The 15,742-nt window shown below is 49.8% G+C and overlaps 1 protein-coding gene across 1 annotated transcript in view; it reads right to left on the bottom strand.

Annotated features, from left to right (window-relative positions):
- LOC144596822 (BCL2/adenovirus E1B 19 kDa protein-interacting protein 3-like) overlaps window positions 1–15,742 on the bottom strand; it is a 39,391-nt gene that overhangs the window by 5,943 nt on the left and 17,706 nt on the right. Inside the window, exons 2-5 of the mRNA XM_078405699.1 lie at window positions 15,423–15,585; window positions 6,949–7,033; window positions 3,127–3,233; window positions 1,724–1,873 (exon numbers count right to left, since the gene is read on the bottom strand). Coding sequence (XP_078261825.1) covers window positions 1,724–1,873; window positions 3,127–3,233; window positions 6,949–7,033; window positions 15,423–15,585 — 505 coding nt within the window. The remainder of the gene's footprint in view (window positions 1–1,723; window positions 1,874–3,126; window positions 3,234–6,948; window positions 7,034–15,422; window positions 15,586–15,742) is intronic.

The raw sequence follows: 15,742 nt of genomic DNA, 5'->3' as shown, positions 1-15,742 counted from the left end.
GTACCCCCTGACTCCGCTATCCTTAAGAGCTCTATCCAGCTCTCTCTTGAATGCATTCAGAGAATGGGCCTCCACTGCCTTCTGAGGCAGAGAATTCCACAGATTCACAACTCTCTGACTGAAAAAGTTTTCCTCATCTCAGTTCTAAATGGCCTACCCCTTATTCTTAAACTGTGGCCCCTGGTTCTGGACTCCCCCAACATTGGGAACATATTTCCTGCCTCTAACGTGTCCAACCCCTTAATAATCTTATACGTTTCGATAAGATCTCTCATCCTTCTAAATTCCAGTGTATACAAGCCTAGTCGCTCCAGTCTTTCAACATATGATAGTCCCGCCATTCTGGGAATTAACCTAGTAAACCTACGCTGCACGCCCTCAATAGCAAGAATAATCTTCCTCAAATTTGGAGACCAAAACTGCACACAGTACTCCAGGTGCGATCTCACTAGGTTCCCTGTATCCGAGGAAGGATGTGCTGGCACTGGAGGAAGGTCCACCAGGAGGTTTACGAGAATGATCCCAGGAATGAGTGGGTTAACATACGAGGGATGAGCGTTTGACGGCACTGGGCCTGTACTCGCTGGAGTTTAGAAGGATGAGGGGGGGGAACCACATTGAAGCTTACCAAATAGTGAAAGTCCTGGATAGAGTGGACGTGGAGAGGATGTTTCCACTAGTGGGAGAGTCTAGGACCAGAGGGCACAGCCTCAGAATTAAAGGAAGTTCCATTAGGAGGGAGATGAGGAGGAATTTCTTTCGTCAGAGGGCGGTGAATCTGTGGAATTCATTGCCACAGGCGGCTGTGGAGGCCAAGTCAATGGATATTTTTAAGGCAGAGACAGATAGATTCTTGATTAGTACGGGTGTCAGAGGTTATGGGGAGAAGGCAGGAGAATGGGGTTAGGAGGGAGAGATAGATCAGGCATGATTGAATGGCGGAGTTGATTTGATAAGAGTCATAGAGTGATAGATACATTGTGGAAACAGGCCCTTCGGCCCAACTTGCCCACACCAGCCAACATGTCCCATCTACACTAGTCCCACCAGCCCGCATTTGGTCCATATCCCTCCAAACCTGTCCTATCCATGTACCTGTATAACTGTTTCCTAAACGTTGGGATAGTCCCAGCCTCAACTACCTCCTCTGGCAGCTCGTTCCATACACCCACCACCCTTTGTGTGAAAAAGTTACCCCTCAGATTCCTATCAAATCTTTTCCCCCTCACTTCGAACCTATATCCACTGGTCCTCGATTCCCCGACTCTGGGCAAGAGATTCTCAACATTTACCCGATTTATTCTTCTCATGATTTTATGCACCTGATTTGATGGGCCGAATTCTGCTCCTATCACTTGTGACCTTGCGAATGATCTCCACAGTAATCAAACACGTTAGGGTGGCACGGTGGCGCAGCGGTAGAGGTGTTGCTTTACAACGAACGCAGCGCCGGAGACCCAGGTTCGATCCTGACTACGGGTTCTGTCTGTACGGAGTTTGTACGCTCTCCCCGTGACCTGCGTGGCTTTTCCCCGAGATCTTCGGTTTCCTCCCACACTCCAAAGACGTACAGGTACGTAGGGGTAAATGTAAAAATTGTGGGTGTAGGATGGTGTTAATGTGCGGGGATCGCTGGGCGGCGCGGACCCGGTGGGCCGAAAGGGCCTGTTTCCACGCTGTATCTCGAAAAACTAAAACTAAAAAACTAAAACCAAAAACGTACCCCACTCCCAGCATTAACAGGTGAGTTATCAGGAGCGAGGGAATGATGAACACGACAAACTCGGAGCCGAAGATCCCCCTTTTCTTCATCACACTTGTCTTCCGTACGCTCAGGCTAGACGGATATTTGGGATGTTTAAATAGGAATTCCCTAGGAGAAAAACAAACAAAATTTGATATAGTCGGAGTAGACCTGATGGGCCGAACGTCCTAACATAGTTTAGGATAAAGAGACTGCGCAGAAACAGGCTCTTCGGCCCACCGAGTCCCCGCCTGACCAGCGATCCCCGCATACTAACTAGATCTTCGTTTTCCTCCCACACTCCAAAGACGTACAGGTATGTAGGTTAATTGACTGGGTAAATGTAAAAAATGGTCCCTAGTGTGTGTAGGATAGTGTTAATGTGCGGGGATCGCTGGGCGGCGCGGACTTGGTGGGCCGAAAAGGCCTGTTTCCGCGCTGAATCTGAAATATGAAAATATAATACACTAGGGACAATTTACAATTAGACCAAGCCAATTAACCAACAGAGTTGCTGCCTCACAGCGCCAGTGACCCAGCATCGATCCTGAATACGGGTGCTGTCTGCACGGAGTTTGTACGTAAATTTGTCATGCCCTTTATGTGGTGACTCTATGCGTACCTTGCGTGTGGAAAACAAAGAATTTTAGATGAGAGGAGATCTTCTCGAAACGTATAAGATTATTAAGGGGTTGGACACGTTAGAGGCAGGAAACATGTTCCCAATGTTGGGGGAGTCCAGAACAAGGGGCCACAGTTTAAGAATAAGGGGTCGGCCATTTAGAACTGAGATGAGGAAAAACTTTTTCAGTCAGAGAGTTGTGAATCTGTGGAATTCTCTGCCTCAGAAGGCAGTGGAGGCCAATTCTCCGAGTGCATTCAAGAGAGAGCTGGATAGAGCTCTTAAGGATAGCGGAGTCAGGGGGTATGGGGGGAAGGCAGGAACGGGGTACTGATTGAGAATGATCAGCCATGATCACATTGAATGGCGGTGCTGGCTCGAAGGGCCGAATGGCCTCCTCCTGCACCTATTGTCTATTGTCACTGTGACTTGTCATTGGTGGCGCGGCGGTAGAGTTGCTGCCTTACAGCGAATGCAGCGCGGGAGACCCGGGTTCGATCCTGACTACGGGCGCCGTCTGTACGGAGTTTGTACGTTCTCCCCGTGACCTGCGTGGGTTTTCCCCAAGATCTTCGGTTTCCTCCCACACCCCAAAGACGTGCAGGTTTGTGGGTTAATTGGCTTGGTATGAATGTACAATCGTCCCTAGTGTGTGCGTAGGGTAGTGTCAGTGTGCGGGGATCGCTGGTCTGCCCGGAATCGGCCTGTTTCCGCTCTGTATCTCTCTATAATAAAGATAAAATGGGAAACCAAAACTCACTTCGGGGGCACGTTTTCCGGGCGACTGGACCAGTACCAGATCCACTCGGCCTGGTTCTTCAGTAATTTCTCGAGCTCCACGCTCCTCTCCCGAGTTTCCTCGTCAGACTGTGGAAGCAAAAGGGCGATACGTTGATCAGCTCAGGCCACCGTGCAGAGGTGGCGATCCACGCACACACAGACAGCACAGCAACAGAACCTGTGGAGGCCAAGTCACTGGGTATATTTAAGGCAAAGACAGATGGATTCGTGATTAGTACGGGTGTCAGGGGTTATAGGTGAGAAGGCAGGAGAATGGTGTTGTGAGGCAGAGATAGATCAGCCACGATTGAATGGTGGACTCGACTTGATGGGCCGAATGGCCTAATTCTACTATTCCTTCTGACCATCACATTTTCTGGATTTTATCTTGCACTCTGCTATTCCTTTCATCCTGTATCGTTTCAGGAGCGTTTGTCAGCACTGGGCCTGTACTCACTGGTGTTTCGAAGAATGAGGGGGGACAATAGACAATAGGTGCAGGAGGAGGCCATTCGGCCCTTCGAGCCAGCACCACCATTCAATGTGATCATGGCTGATCATTCTCAATCAGTACCCCGTTCCTGCCTTCTCCACATACCCCCTGACTCCGCTATCCTTAAGAGCTCTATCTAGCTCTCTCTTGAATGCATCCACAGAATTGGCCTCCACTGCCTTCTGAGGCAGAGAATTCCACAGATTCACAACTCTCTGACTGAAAAAGTTTTTCCTCATCTCCGTTCTAAATGGCCTACCCCTTATTCTTAAACTGTGGCCCCTGGTTCTGGACTCCCCCAACATTGGGAACATGTTTCCTGCCTCTAACGTGTCCAACCCCTTAATAATCTTATACGTTTCGATAAGATCCCCTCTCATCCTTCTAAATTCCAGTGTATACAAGCCTAGTCTTTCAACATACGACAGTCCCGCCATTCCGGGAATTAACCTAGTAAACCTACGCAGCACGCCCTCAATAGCAAGAATATCGTCGATGAAATGTACAAGATAGCGAATGGCTTGGATAGAGTGGATGTGGGGAGGATGTTTCCACTAGTGGGAGAGTCTAGTACTAGAGGTCACAGCCTCAGAATTAAGAACGAGGATGAATTTCTTTAGTCAGAGGGTGGTGAATCTGTGGAATTCTTTGCCACAGAAGGCTGTGGAGGCCAAGTCAGTGGATATTTTTAAGGCAGAGACAGACAGATTCTTGATTATTACGGGTGTCAGGGGTTACGGGGAGAAGGCAGGAGAATGGGGTTGGGAGGGAGAGATAGATCAGCCATGATTGAATGGCGGTCGGCCTGTTGTGCCGAATGGCCTAATTCTGGTTCGATCACTTATGACCTTATCTGTACACTGTGGACACCACCTTTGTGGGCCGGATATCAAATAACAACGACGAGACGGAGCGCAGGAAGGAGATTGAGGACCTCGTGCCCTGGTGTCAGGACAACAACCTTTCTCCCAACGTCAGCAAGAAAGGAGATGGCGATCGGCCTCAGGAAGTGAAGCGGTACACACGCCCCAGTCTGCATTGATGGCGCCATAGTAGAGAAGGCTGGAAACTTCAAATTCCTACGAGTCAATCTCACCAACGACTTCTCCTGGACCACCCGTAACGCAGCAACGATCAAGAAAGCACACCAATTCATCTACTCCCTCAGAAGGCCTAGGAAGTCCGGCATGTCCCCGACAACTCTCACCAACTGCCACAGATGCGCCTCAGAGGGCATTTTATCGGGATGCATCACAGCACGGCACACACTTCAATTCCCCCTCCCACTCCCAGTCTGACCTTTCTGTCATGGGCCTCCTCCAGTGCCATAGTGAGGCCCACTGGAAATTGGAGGAACAGCACCTCATATTTCACCTGGGCAGCTTGCAGCCCAGCGGTATGAACATCGACTTCTCCAACTTTAGATAGTTCCTCTATCCCTCTCTTCCCCTCCCCCTTCCCAGTTCTCCCTCTATCTTCCCGTCTCCACCTGTATCCTTCCTTTGTCCCGCCCCCCCTGACATCCGTCTGAAGAAGGGTCTCGACCCGAAACGTCGCCCATTCCTTCTCTCCTGAGATGCTGCCTGACCCGCTGAGTTACTCCAGCATTTTGTGTCTATCTTCGATTTAAACCAGCATCTGCAGTTCTTTCCTACACATAATGGTAGCGCAATTTAATTAACTCTTGCGATCAAGTTTGAGGCTTTTTAGCATTTGTAATCCCAGTCTGACTCTAACACTTAATGCAACAAGAATTCTCTGCCTCAGAAGGCAGTGGAGGCCAGTTCGTTGGATGCTTTCAAGAGAGAGCTGGATAGAGCTCTTAAGGATAGCGGAGTGAGGGGGTATGGGGAGAAGGCAGGAACGGGGTACTGATTGAGAGTGATCAGCCATGATCGCATTGAATGGCGGTGCTGGCTCGAAGGGCCGAATGGCCTACTCCTGCACCTATTGTCTATTGTCTATTGTCTATAACAGCATTTTAGTGTTTTGATCAAGATTGTTCAGTTCAGTTTCAGTTTAGTTTATTGTCACGTGTACCGAGCGAGGTACAGTGAGAAGCTATTGTTGCGTGCTAACCAGTCAAGAGAAAGACAGTACACGAATACAATCCAGCCGTCCACTGTGTACAGATACATGATGAAGGGAATAAGGTTTACTGGAAGATAAAGTCCAGTGAAGTCTGATTATAGATAGTCCGAGGGTCTCCAATGAGGTAGATGGGAGGTCAGTACCACTCTTTAGTTGGTGACAGGATGGTTCAGTTGCCTGATAACAGCCGGGAAGAAACTGTCCGTGAATCTGGAGGTGTGCGTTTTCACACTTCTGTACCTCTTGCCTGATGGGAGAGGGGAGAAGAGGGATTGACCGGGGTGAAACTGGTCCTTCATTGTGCTGCCAGCCTTGCCGAGGCATCGTGAGGTATAGGTGGAGTCATTGGAAGGGAGATTGGAATGTGTGACGGGCTGGGCTGTGTCCACATTTCTCTGCAAATTCTCCAGTCTCTGTCTAATCCAGGCCATGCCTAGAGTTCCCAAACCACGCAAAACAAAAAATAAGGCCCCATTATGGAGGAGAGGCATCAATTGGGATGCCAACTCTCTCACTCCCAAATAAGGGACAAAAGGTGACCTCACCCAGCCGTCGGACACATGTTCCCGCTCCACCAATGGCGGCCGCCCGGGCCTGGAGGCGGGTTGCTATGCAACCTCCATTAGGCGGCGCCTGGGCCTCCGGGCCTACACTGTGTGGGCCTACAGCGACCCCCGGGCCTACAGCGGCCCTCAGGCCTTTAGATTTTTAGATTTTTTAGATTTTAGAGATACAGCGCAGAAACAGGCCCTTTGGCCCACCGGGTCCGCGCCGCCCAGCGATCCCCGCACACTAACACTATCCTACACCCACTCGGGACAATTTTTACATTTGCCCAGCCAATTAACCTACAAACGTGTACGTCTTTGGAGTGTGGGAAGAAACCGAAGATCTCGGAGAAAACCCACGCAGGTCACGGGGAGAACGCACAAACTCCGTACAGACAGCAACCGTAGTCAGGATCGAACCTGAGTCTCCGGCGCTGCATTCGCTGTAAGGCAGCAACTCTACCGCTGCGCCACCGTGCCGCCCATACAGCGTCCGGGCCTACAGCGTCCCCCGGGCCTAATACGGGACAAGGGCAGTCCCGTACGGGACAAACCAATTTAGCCCAATATACGGGATGTCCCGGCTAAATACGGGACAGTTGGCAACCCTCGGCATCAGTCACCTCACCCCACCATCACATGCCGACCTTGCCCTGTCCCCTGCACCTACCTGAGTGCTGTTACTGTCTCCAAGGCTCCCGGTTTCAAACTCAGCTGGACCATGAGATGCCTGTGGGCTCATCAGTAATGGTGGGCTGCAAAACAGTGTAAGGAACACAATCTAACGCCCATCTGTCACCAACAAGGGAGAGGTATTCCAGTATTATATTGGAAGCAGAGAAGGCTGGGTCTCTATTCCTTGGAGCGCAGGAGGAAGAGGGGTGATCTTGTAGAGGTGTATAAAATCATGAGAGGAATAGATCGGGTAGACGCATTCAAGAGAGAGCTAGACAGAGCTCTTAAGGAGTCGGGGGGTACGGGGAGAAGGCAGGAACGGGGTACTGATTGAGAATGATCAGCCATGATCACATTGATTGGCGGTGCTGGCTCGAAGGGCCGAATGGCCTACTCCAGCACCTATTGTCTATTGTCTCTTGCCCAGAGTAGGGGAATCGAGGACCAGAGGACACAGGTTCAAGGTGAAGGGGAAAAGATTTAATAGGAACCTAAGGGGTGTAGAGGGAGCGATTGGTTCAGTCCGGAATAAGGCTAGATGCCAGCTACACTAGTCCCACCTGCCCCCGTTTGACCCATACCCCTCCAAACCTGTCCTATCCATGTACCTGTCTGAATGCTTCTTAAACGCTGCGAAAGTCCCAGCCTCAACTACCTCGTCCGGAGTTGCCCCAGGGGTAACTTTTTCACACAAAGGGTGGTGGGTGTACGGAACGAGCTGCCGGAGGAGGTCGTTGAGGTGTCCGGCCCATGGTCCACTCGGCAGCAGCGTCAGTTGGAGTTTAGAAGGATGAAGGGGGGACCTCATTCAAACGTACAGAATAGTGAGCGGCCTGGATGGAGTGGATGTGGAGAGGATGTTTCCACTGGTGGGAGAGTCTAGGACCAGAGGGTCACAAACCTCAGAATAAAAGAACGTTCCTTTAGAAAGGAGATCAGATGGAATTTCTTTAGTCAGAGGGTGGTGAATCTATGGTGTTCATTACCACAGACGGCTCTGGGGGCCAAGTCAATGGATAGTTTCCAAGGTGGAGATTGATAGGTTCTTGATTAGCAAGGGTGTCAGGGGTTACGGGGAGAAGGCAGGCGAATGGGGTTGGGAGAGAGAGATAGATCAGCCCGGATTGAATGGCGGAGTAGACTTGATGGGCCGAATGGCCTAATTCTGCTCCTCGAACTTCACAAGTTGCAGGGGTGGAATTAGGCCATTCGGCCCATCGAGTCCACTCCGCCATTCAATCATGGCTGATCTCTGCCTCCTAATCCCATTTTCCTCCCTTGACACCCGTTCTAATCAAGAATTTGTCTGACTCTGCCTTAAAAATATCCACTGACTTGGCCTCCACAGCCCTCTGTGGCAATGAGTTCCACAGATTAACCACCCCCTGACTAAAGAAGTTCCTCCTCACCTCCTTTCTAAAAGTGCGCCCTTTAATTCTGAGGCTGTGCCCTCTGGTCCTGGACTCTCCCACCAGTGGAAACATCCTCTCCACATCCACTCTATCCATGCCTTTCATCATTCTATAAGTTTCATTGACCCCACCAAAACCTACTAAACGTATGAATTTATAAACCACAGTTCTGTCCATTTAACACCACTTACAATCACAGATATTCCTGCCCGTTAATATCTTCAGAGGTCACAGGACTTTTTCTTTAATCATGTTTAATTATAGCAATTATGTGCATTTATTTGACGCGTTGCGTTAATGAGATCGTAAAGCTGCAGGAAGTGAGGATTTATTAGAGCACCTAATTGTTACACTATAATTGTTAGGCTATAATGTGGTAACATTATATTCTGCACTCTGGTATTTTTCTCTTCGACACCTGTTGTGCTGTTGTTTGAAGGATAAAAAACTGCAGATGCTGGTTTAAATCGAAGGTAGACACAAAATGCTGGAGTAACTCAGCGGGTCAGGCAGCATCTCGGGAGAGAAGGAATGGGTGACGTTTCGGGTCGAGACCCTTCTTCAGACTGATGTCAGGGAAGGGAGCGGGACAAAGGTAGGATGTAGTCGGAGTCAGGAAGACTGGTGGGAGAACTGGGAAGGAGGAGGGGATGCAGAGGGAAAGCAGGGACTATCTGAAGTTAGAGAAGTCAATGTTCATACCGGTGGGGTGTAAACTGCCCAAGCGAAATATGAGGTGCTGTTCCTCCAATTTGCGCTGGGCCTCACTCTGACGATGGAGGAGGCCCAGGACAGAAAGGTCAGACTGGGAGTGGGAGGGGGAGTTGAAGTGCTGAGCCACCGGGAGATCAGGTTGGCTTAAGACGGACTGAGCGGAGGAATTCAGCGAAACGATCACCGAGCCTGCACTTGGTCTCACCGATGTGGAGAAGCTGACACCTGGAACAGCGGATACAGTAGATGAGGTTGGAGGAGGTGCAGGATAGAGTCGAGGGGGGAGGTAAAGGGACAGGTGTTGCATCAGGTGCTTGTGTTTGGCTTGAGTGTACTCATGTACAGAGTCACAGAGAGATACAGTGTGGAAACAGGCCCTTCGGTCCAACTTCCCCACACCGACCAACACTTCCGATCTACACTAGTCACACTTTCCTGCGTTTGGCCCATATCCCTTCAAACCTGTCCTATCCCTGTCCCGTTCCACACATCCATCAACCTTTGCATGAAAAAGTTACTCCACAGATCCTTATAATTTTTTTTGCTCCTCTCACCTTAAACCTACGGTCCTCGATTCCCTGTCTAACTGTCTCTTAAACATTATGGCAGTACCTGCCCCAACTACCTCCTCCAGCAACTCGTTTCCACCCATTGTGTGTAAAGAAAAATGCCCCTCAGATTCCTATTAAATCTGCCCCCACCCCTCACCTTAAACCTGTGTCCTCTGGTTCTCGATTCCTCTCCTCTGGGCAAGAGATTCTGTGCATTTACCCAATCTATTTCTTTCATGATTTTATACATCTCTATACCTCACACTTCTCTGTATTAAAATTCCACCAACCATTCCTCCGCCCCCATGGCCCATCGATCCAGATCCTGTTGCAATCGTTCACAACACTCTTCATTATCTGCAAAACCACCCACTTTTGTGTCATCTGCAAACTTGCTAATTATACCACGTACATTCTCACCCAAATCATTGATATACTGTAGATGACAAACAGTAACAGGCCCAGCACTGAACCCTGAGCCACAACACTAATCACACTTAGAATAAAGGGGAGGCTATTTAAAACTGGGGTGAGGAAAAACTTTTTCACCCAGAGAGTTGTGAATTTGTGGAATTCTCTGCCGCAGAGGGCAGTGGAGGCCAAATCACTGGATAGATTTAACAGAGAGAGTTAGATAGAGCTCTAGGGGCTAGTGGAATCAAGGGATATGGGGAGAAGGCAGGCACGGGGTATTGATTGGGGACGATCAGCCATGATCACAATGAATGGCGGTGCTGGCTCGAAGGGCCAAATGGCCTCCTCCTGCACCTGTTTTCTATGTTTCTATGTTTCTATTAGGTCTCTTCACTATCTACATTATAATATTATCTAATTTGATTGTATAGCATGCAACAAACTATGTCTCAGTACACATGACAATAATGAACCAATACTACATAACAATTTCATTGCTGTATTCCTGGGATGACAATTAAACACACACAGTGTTGGACCCGCTGGGTCACTCCAGCACTTTGAGAGTTTCATTGCACCGGAATAAAAAAAACAAAATTAATTTAAAAAAAAAATTAATTTAAAAGAGAGTTTAGATAGAGCTCTAGGGGCCAGCGGAATCAAGGGACATGGGGAGAAGGCAGGCACGGGTTACTGATTGTGCTTGATCAGCCATTATCACAATGAATGGCGGTTCTGGCTCGAAGGGCCGAATGGCCTCCTCCTGCACCTATTTTCGATGTTTCTAAGATTGGTGTATTACTGTCGCATGTTCCAAGATAGAGTTTGTTCTCCCTCTCCCCCCCCCCCCCCCCCCCGTCCTCTTCTACCTCTATCCTTTCCTCTGGCTTCACATTTCACTCCACTTCTCTCCCGATCTGACGGTCCTTTTGTTTTCTTTTCATCTCCAATTTGTCCACCCATCTGCCAATCAACCCCTCCCCTCGCCCCCCCCCCCACCACTCCCCAAGCCCGCCCCTCACCTGTATCCACCTATCACTCGCCAGGTTGTATCCCACCCACTATGTAGAAACTGCTGATGCTGGTTTGTACCAAAGATATGCACTAAGTGCTGGAGTAACTCAGCGGGTCAGGAACCGAGTCTGACGAAGGGCCCCCATCTCGAAAAGTCACCCGTCCTTTTTCTCCAGAGATGCTGCCTGACCCGCCGAATTACTCCTGCACTTTGTGTTTATCTTTTATCCCGCCCCACCCCCCCCCACCCCCCGAACTCTTTTCCAGATTTCTCCCCCCCCCCCCCCTACGACAAAAAGCCTGAAGAAACTTCCTGACGGAAAAGTCACCGAGCCACGTCTTCCAGAGATGCTGCCTGACCCACAGAGTTACTCCAGCACTTTGGGCTTATTTGTAAACCGGCGTTTACAGTTCCACATTTCTGACAATTGAATACTCTTGATTTTAATAGAGCCTCAGATCTAATAACAGCGTGGCAAGCAGGCCCTTCAGCTCAACTTGCCCACACCGTCCAACACGTCACAGCTACACTAGTCCCACCTGCACGCTCTCAATAGCAAGAATATCCTTCCTCAAATTTGGAGACCAAAACTGCACACAGTACTCCAGGTGCGGTCTCACTAGGGCCCTGTACAACTGCAGAAGGACCTCTTTGCTCCTATACTCAACTCCTCTTGTTATGAAGGCCAACATTCCATTGGCTTTCTTCACTGCCTACTGTACCTGCATGCTTCCTTTCAGTGACTGATGCACTAGGACAGCATCCTCCTGACCCTTAACTCCTCTCGACTCTTATATGGTCATACGGTCTCTCCCTCCGAACCCCATTCTCCTGCCTTCTCCCCGTAACCCCCGAAACCCGTACTAATCAAGAATCTATCTAGCTCTGCCTTTAAAAACCCATTGACTTGGCCTCCACAGATTCACCGCCCTCTGACTAAAGAAATTCCTCCTCATCTCCTTCCTAAAGGAACGTCCTTTAATTCTGAGGCTATGCCCTCTGGTCCTAGACTCTCCCACTGGTGGAAACATCCTCTCCTCATCCGCTCTATCCAGGCCACGATGAAAGAAATTTCTCCTCATCTCCTTCCTAAAGGAACGTCCTTTAATTCTGAATTTAATGGTCACTGCCGACTGAAGTACCCTCTCTGCCTTCAATATTTCGTGGCCCTTTTAATTTCTCACGACAGCGCGGTCCATCGCTGGAAGCCATGGAAAAGTGATGCGTTCAGCAGTCTGTCAGAGCTTGTCAGACTCACGGGGTGGGGTTTTATTCCTGCCTCTAATTCCCTGCTTTGACAAGGGCAGTGAGACCGGCTTTGCAACAAGCCGGGACTTGGCTTCAAACAAGTGCCAAACGCAGTCACAATCACTCGGATAACTTTCTGATCATTTGCCAGCGGACAGAGAGAAAAAGAAAACATTCTTTAGAGTCACAGAGTCACAGAGTGATTTAGTGTGGAAACAGGCCTTTCGGCCCAACTTGCCCACACCTGCCAACAATGTCCCAGCTACCCTAGTCTCACCTGCCTGCGCCCGGTCCATAACCCCCCACACCTGTCCTATCCATGTACCTGTCCTATGAGAGTTAGATAAAGCTCCAGGGGCTAATGGAATCAAGGGATATGGGGAGAAGGCAGGCACAAGATACTGATTGTGGATGATCAGCCATGATCACAATGGCTCGAATGGCTCCTCCTGCACCTATTTTTCTATGAATCCTATCTGTCTATGCACCTGTCCAACTTTTTCTTAAATATTGTTATAGTTCCTGCCTCAACTACCTCCTCTGGCAGCTCGTTCCATACACCCACCACCCTTTGTGTGAAAAAGTCACCCCTCGGATTTCTTTTAAATCTTTTCCCCTTCACCTTGAACCTATGTCCTCTGGTCATCGATTCCCCTATTCTGGGCAAGAGACTCTGTGCATCTACCCGATCTATTCCTCTCATGATTTGGTAGATATAGACAATAGACAATAGACAATAGGTGCTGGAGGAGGCCATTCGGCCCTTCAAGCCAGCACCGCCATTCAATGTGATCATGGCTGATCATTCTCAATCAGTACCCCGTTCCTGCCTTCTCCCCATACCCCCTGACTTCGCTATCCTTAAGAGCTCTATCTAGCTCTCTCTTGAATGAATTCAGAGAATTGGCCTCCACTGCCTTCTGAGGCAGAGAATTCCACAGATTCACAACTCTCTGACTGAAAAAGTTTTTCCTCATCTCAGTTCTAAATGGCCTACCGCTTATTCTTAAACTGTGGCCCCTTGTTCTGGACTCCCCCAACATTGGGAACATGTTTCCTGCCTCTAACGTGTCCAACCCCTTAATAATCTTATATGTTTCGATAAGATCCCTTCTAAATTCCAGTGTATACAAGCCCAGTCGCTCCAGTCTTTCATATCTTTGTCCCAAGGTTACTCCAGAATGTTGTGTCCACCTAAACTGAACCGAATCGTTGTCTGTCCATTCCGTCCACACGCCTGAGGAGCTCCCACAGCACTATGAGTTTTTACTCACAATGTTTCATTTATTTGATATCTTTTCACATCCCTAGAACGTGGGTGGCACCGTGGCACAACGAGTAGAACAACAGACTCGTGGCGCCAGAGACCCGGGTTCAATCCTGACTACCGGTGCCCGTCTGTACGGCGTTTCTCCCCTTCTCCCCGTGACCTGCCTGGGTTTTTTTCTCCGGGTGCTCCGGTTTCCTCCCACGCTCCGAAGACTTACAGGCTTGTAGGTCAATTGGCGTTGGTAAAAATTGTAAATTGTCCCCAGTAGGATAGAGTTAGCGTGTAGGATCTCTGGTCAGCATCGACGCAGTGGGCCGAAGGGCCAGTATCTCTAAAGTCTTATACAGCATCTTGGAAAGCTCATAAGGTCATGTGATAGGAGTAAAGTTAGGCCATAAGGCCCATCGAGTCCACTCCGCCATTCAATCGTGGCTGATCTTATTCGTAAACTGTGGCCCCTGGTTCTGGACTCCCCCAACATTGGGAACATGTTTCCTGCATCTAACTTGTCCAACCCCTTAATAATCTTATACGTTTCGATAAGATCCCCTCTCATCCTTCTAAATTCCAGTGTACACAAGTCTAGTCGCTCCAGTCTTTCAACATATGACAGTCCCGCCATTCCGGGAATTAACCTAGTAAACCTACGCTGCACGCCCTCAATAGCAAGAATATCTTTCCTCAAATTTGGAGACCAAAACTGCACACAGTACTCCAGGTGCGGCCTCACTAGGGCCCTGTACAACTGCACACAGTACTCCAGGTGCAGTCTCACTAGGGCCCTGTACAACTGCAGAAGGGCAGTCTACTCTGCCATTCATTCATGGCTGATCTATCTCTCCCTCCTAACCCCATTCTCCTGCCTTCTCCCCGTAACCTCTGACAATGTTCCCAATGTTGGGGGAGTCCAGAACCAGGAGCCACAGTCTAAGAATAAAGGGGAGGCCATTTAAAACTGAGGTGAGAAAAAAGTTTTTCACCCAGAGAGTTGTGAGTTTGTGGAATTCTCTGCCACAGAGGGCAGTGGAGGCCGATTCGCTGGATGAATTTAAAAGAGAGTTAGATAGAGCTCTAGGGGCTAGTGGAATCAAGGGATATGGGGAGAAGGCAGGCACGGGGTTACTGACCAAATACAGGCTCGGTGATCGTTTTGCTCAACACCTCCGCTCAGCCCGTCTCATCCTACCTGATCTCCCAGTGGCTGAGCACTTCAACTCCCCCTCCCACTCCCAGTCTGACCTTTCTGTCATGGGCCTCCTCCATTGTCAGAGTGAGGCCCAGCGCAAATTGGAGGAACAGCACCTCATATTTCGCTTGGGTAGTTTACACCCCAGCTGTATGAACATTGACTTCTCTAACTTCAGATGGTCCCTACTTCCCCTCTCTCTCCCCTCCCCAGTTCTCCCACCAGTCTTCCTGTCTCCGACTACATCCTGCCTTTTTCCAGCCCCCTCCCCTGACATCAGTCTGAAGAAGGGTCTCGACCCGAAACGTTACCCGTTCCTTCTCTCCAGAGATGCTGCCTGACCCGCTGAGTTACTCCAGCTTTTTTGTGCCTACCTTCGATTTAAACCAGGATCTGCATGGGGTTTTTTTCCGCTACACACGTCCCATCTACACTAGTCCCACTTGCCTTCCTGCGCTTGGCCCATTCGGAAACAGGCCCTTCGGCCCGCCGAGTCCGTGTCGGCCAGCGAACACTTTACAATTTGCGGACGCCTACTAATGACTCGGTGGGCCGAAGGGCCTGTTTGCGAATGGAGTTGTTCTCGGTGTTGTGTCTGCCAAAATACAGAGCGGACCGCCATTGCGGGAAGCGAGGCCGGGGATGACGCGTTGGGTCACCTGTCGCAGTGCGAGCTTGCCCGCGAGCTGTTCCTCTCCGACTCGTGCTGGGCGTCCAGCAGGATCTTCTCCATCTCTCCGTTGTGGATGGAGCTGGAGGATGGCACGTGTTCCAGTGCACGCGGTCCACTCTGACCACTGTAGTCCACCTCCACCCACGAGCCTGCAACGAGAGAAAGGTGGCACAAGGTTCAATGGAATGGAAGACCTTGTCACGTGGAGTCACAGAGTGATACAGCATGGAAACATGCCCTCCGGCCCAACTTGCCAACACCGGCCAGCCACGATCACAATGAATGGTGGTGCTGGCTCGAAGGGCC

This window comes from Rhinoraja longicauda, chromosome 1 (assembly GCF_053455715.1).
Source record: "Rhinoraja longicauda isolate Sanriku21f chromosome 1, sRhiLon1.1, whole genome shotgun sequence".
Taxonomy (NCBI): Eukaryota; Metazoa; Chordata; class Chondrichthyes; order Rajiformes; family Arhynchobatidae; genus Rhinoraja; species Rhinoraja longicauda.
This window is presented reverse-complemented; position numbering and strand designations above follow the sequence as displayed.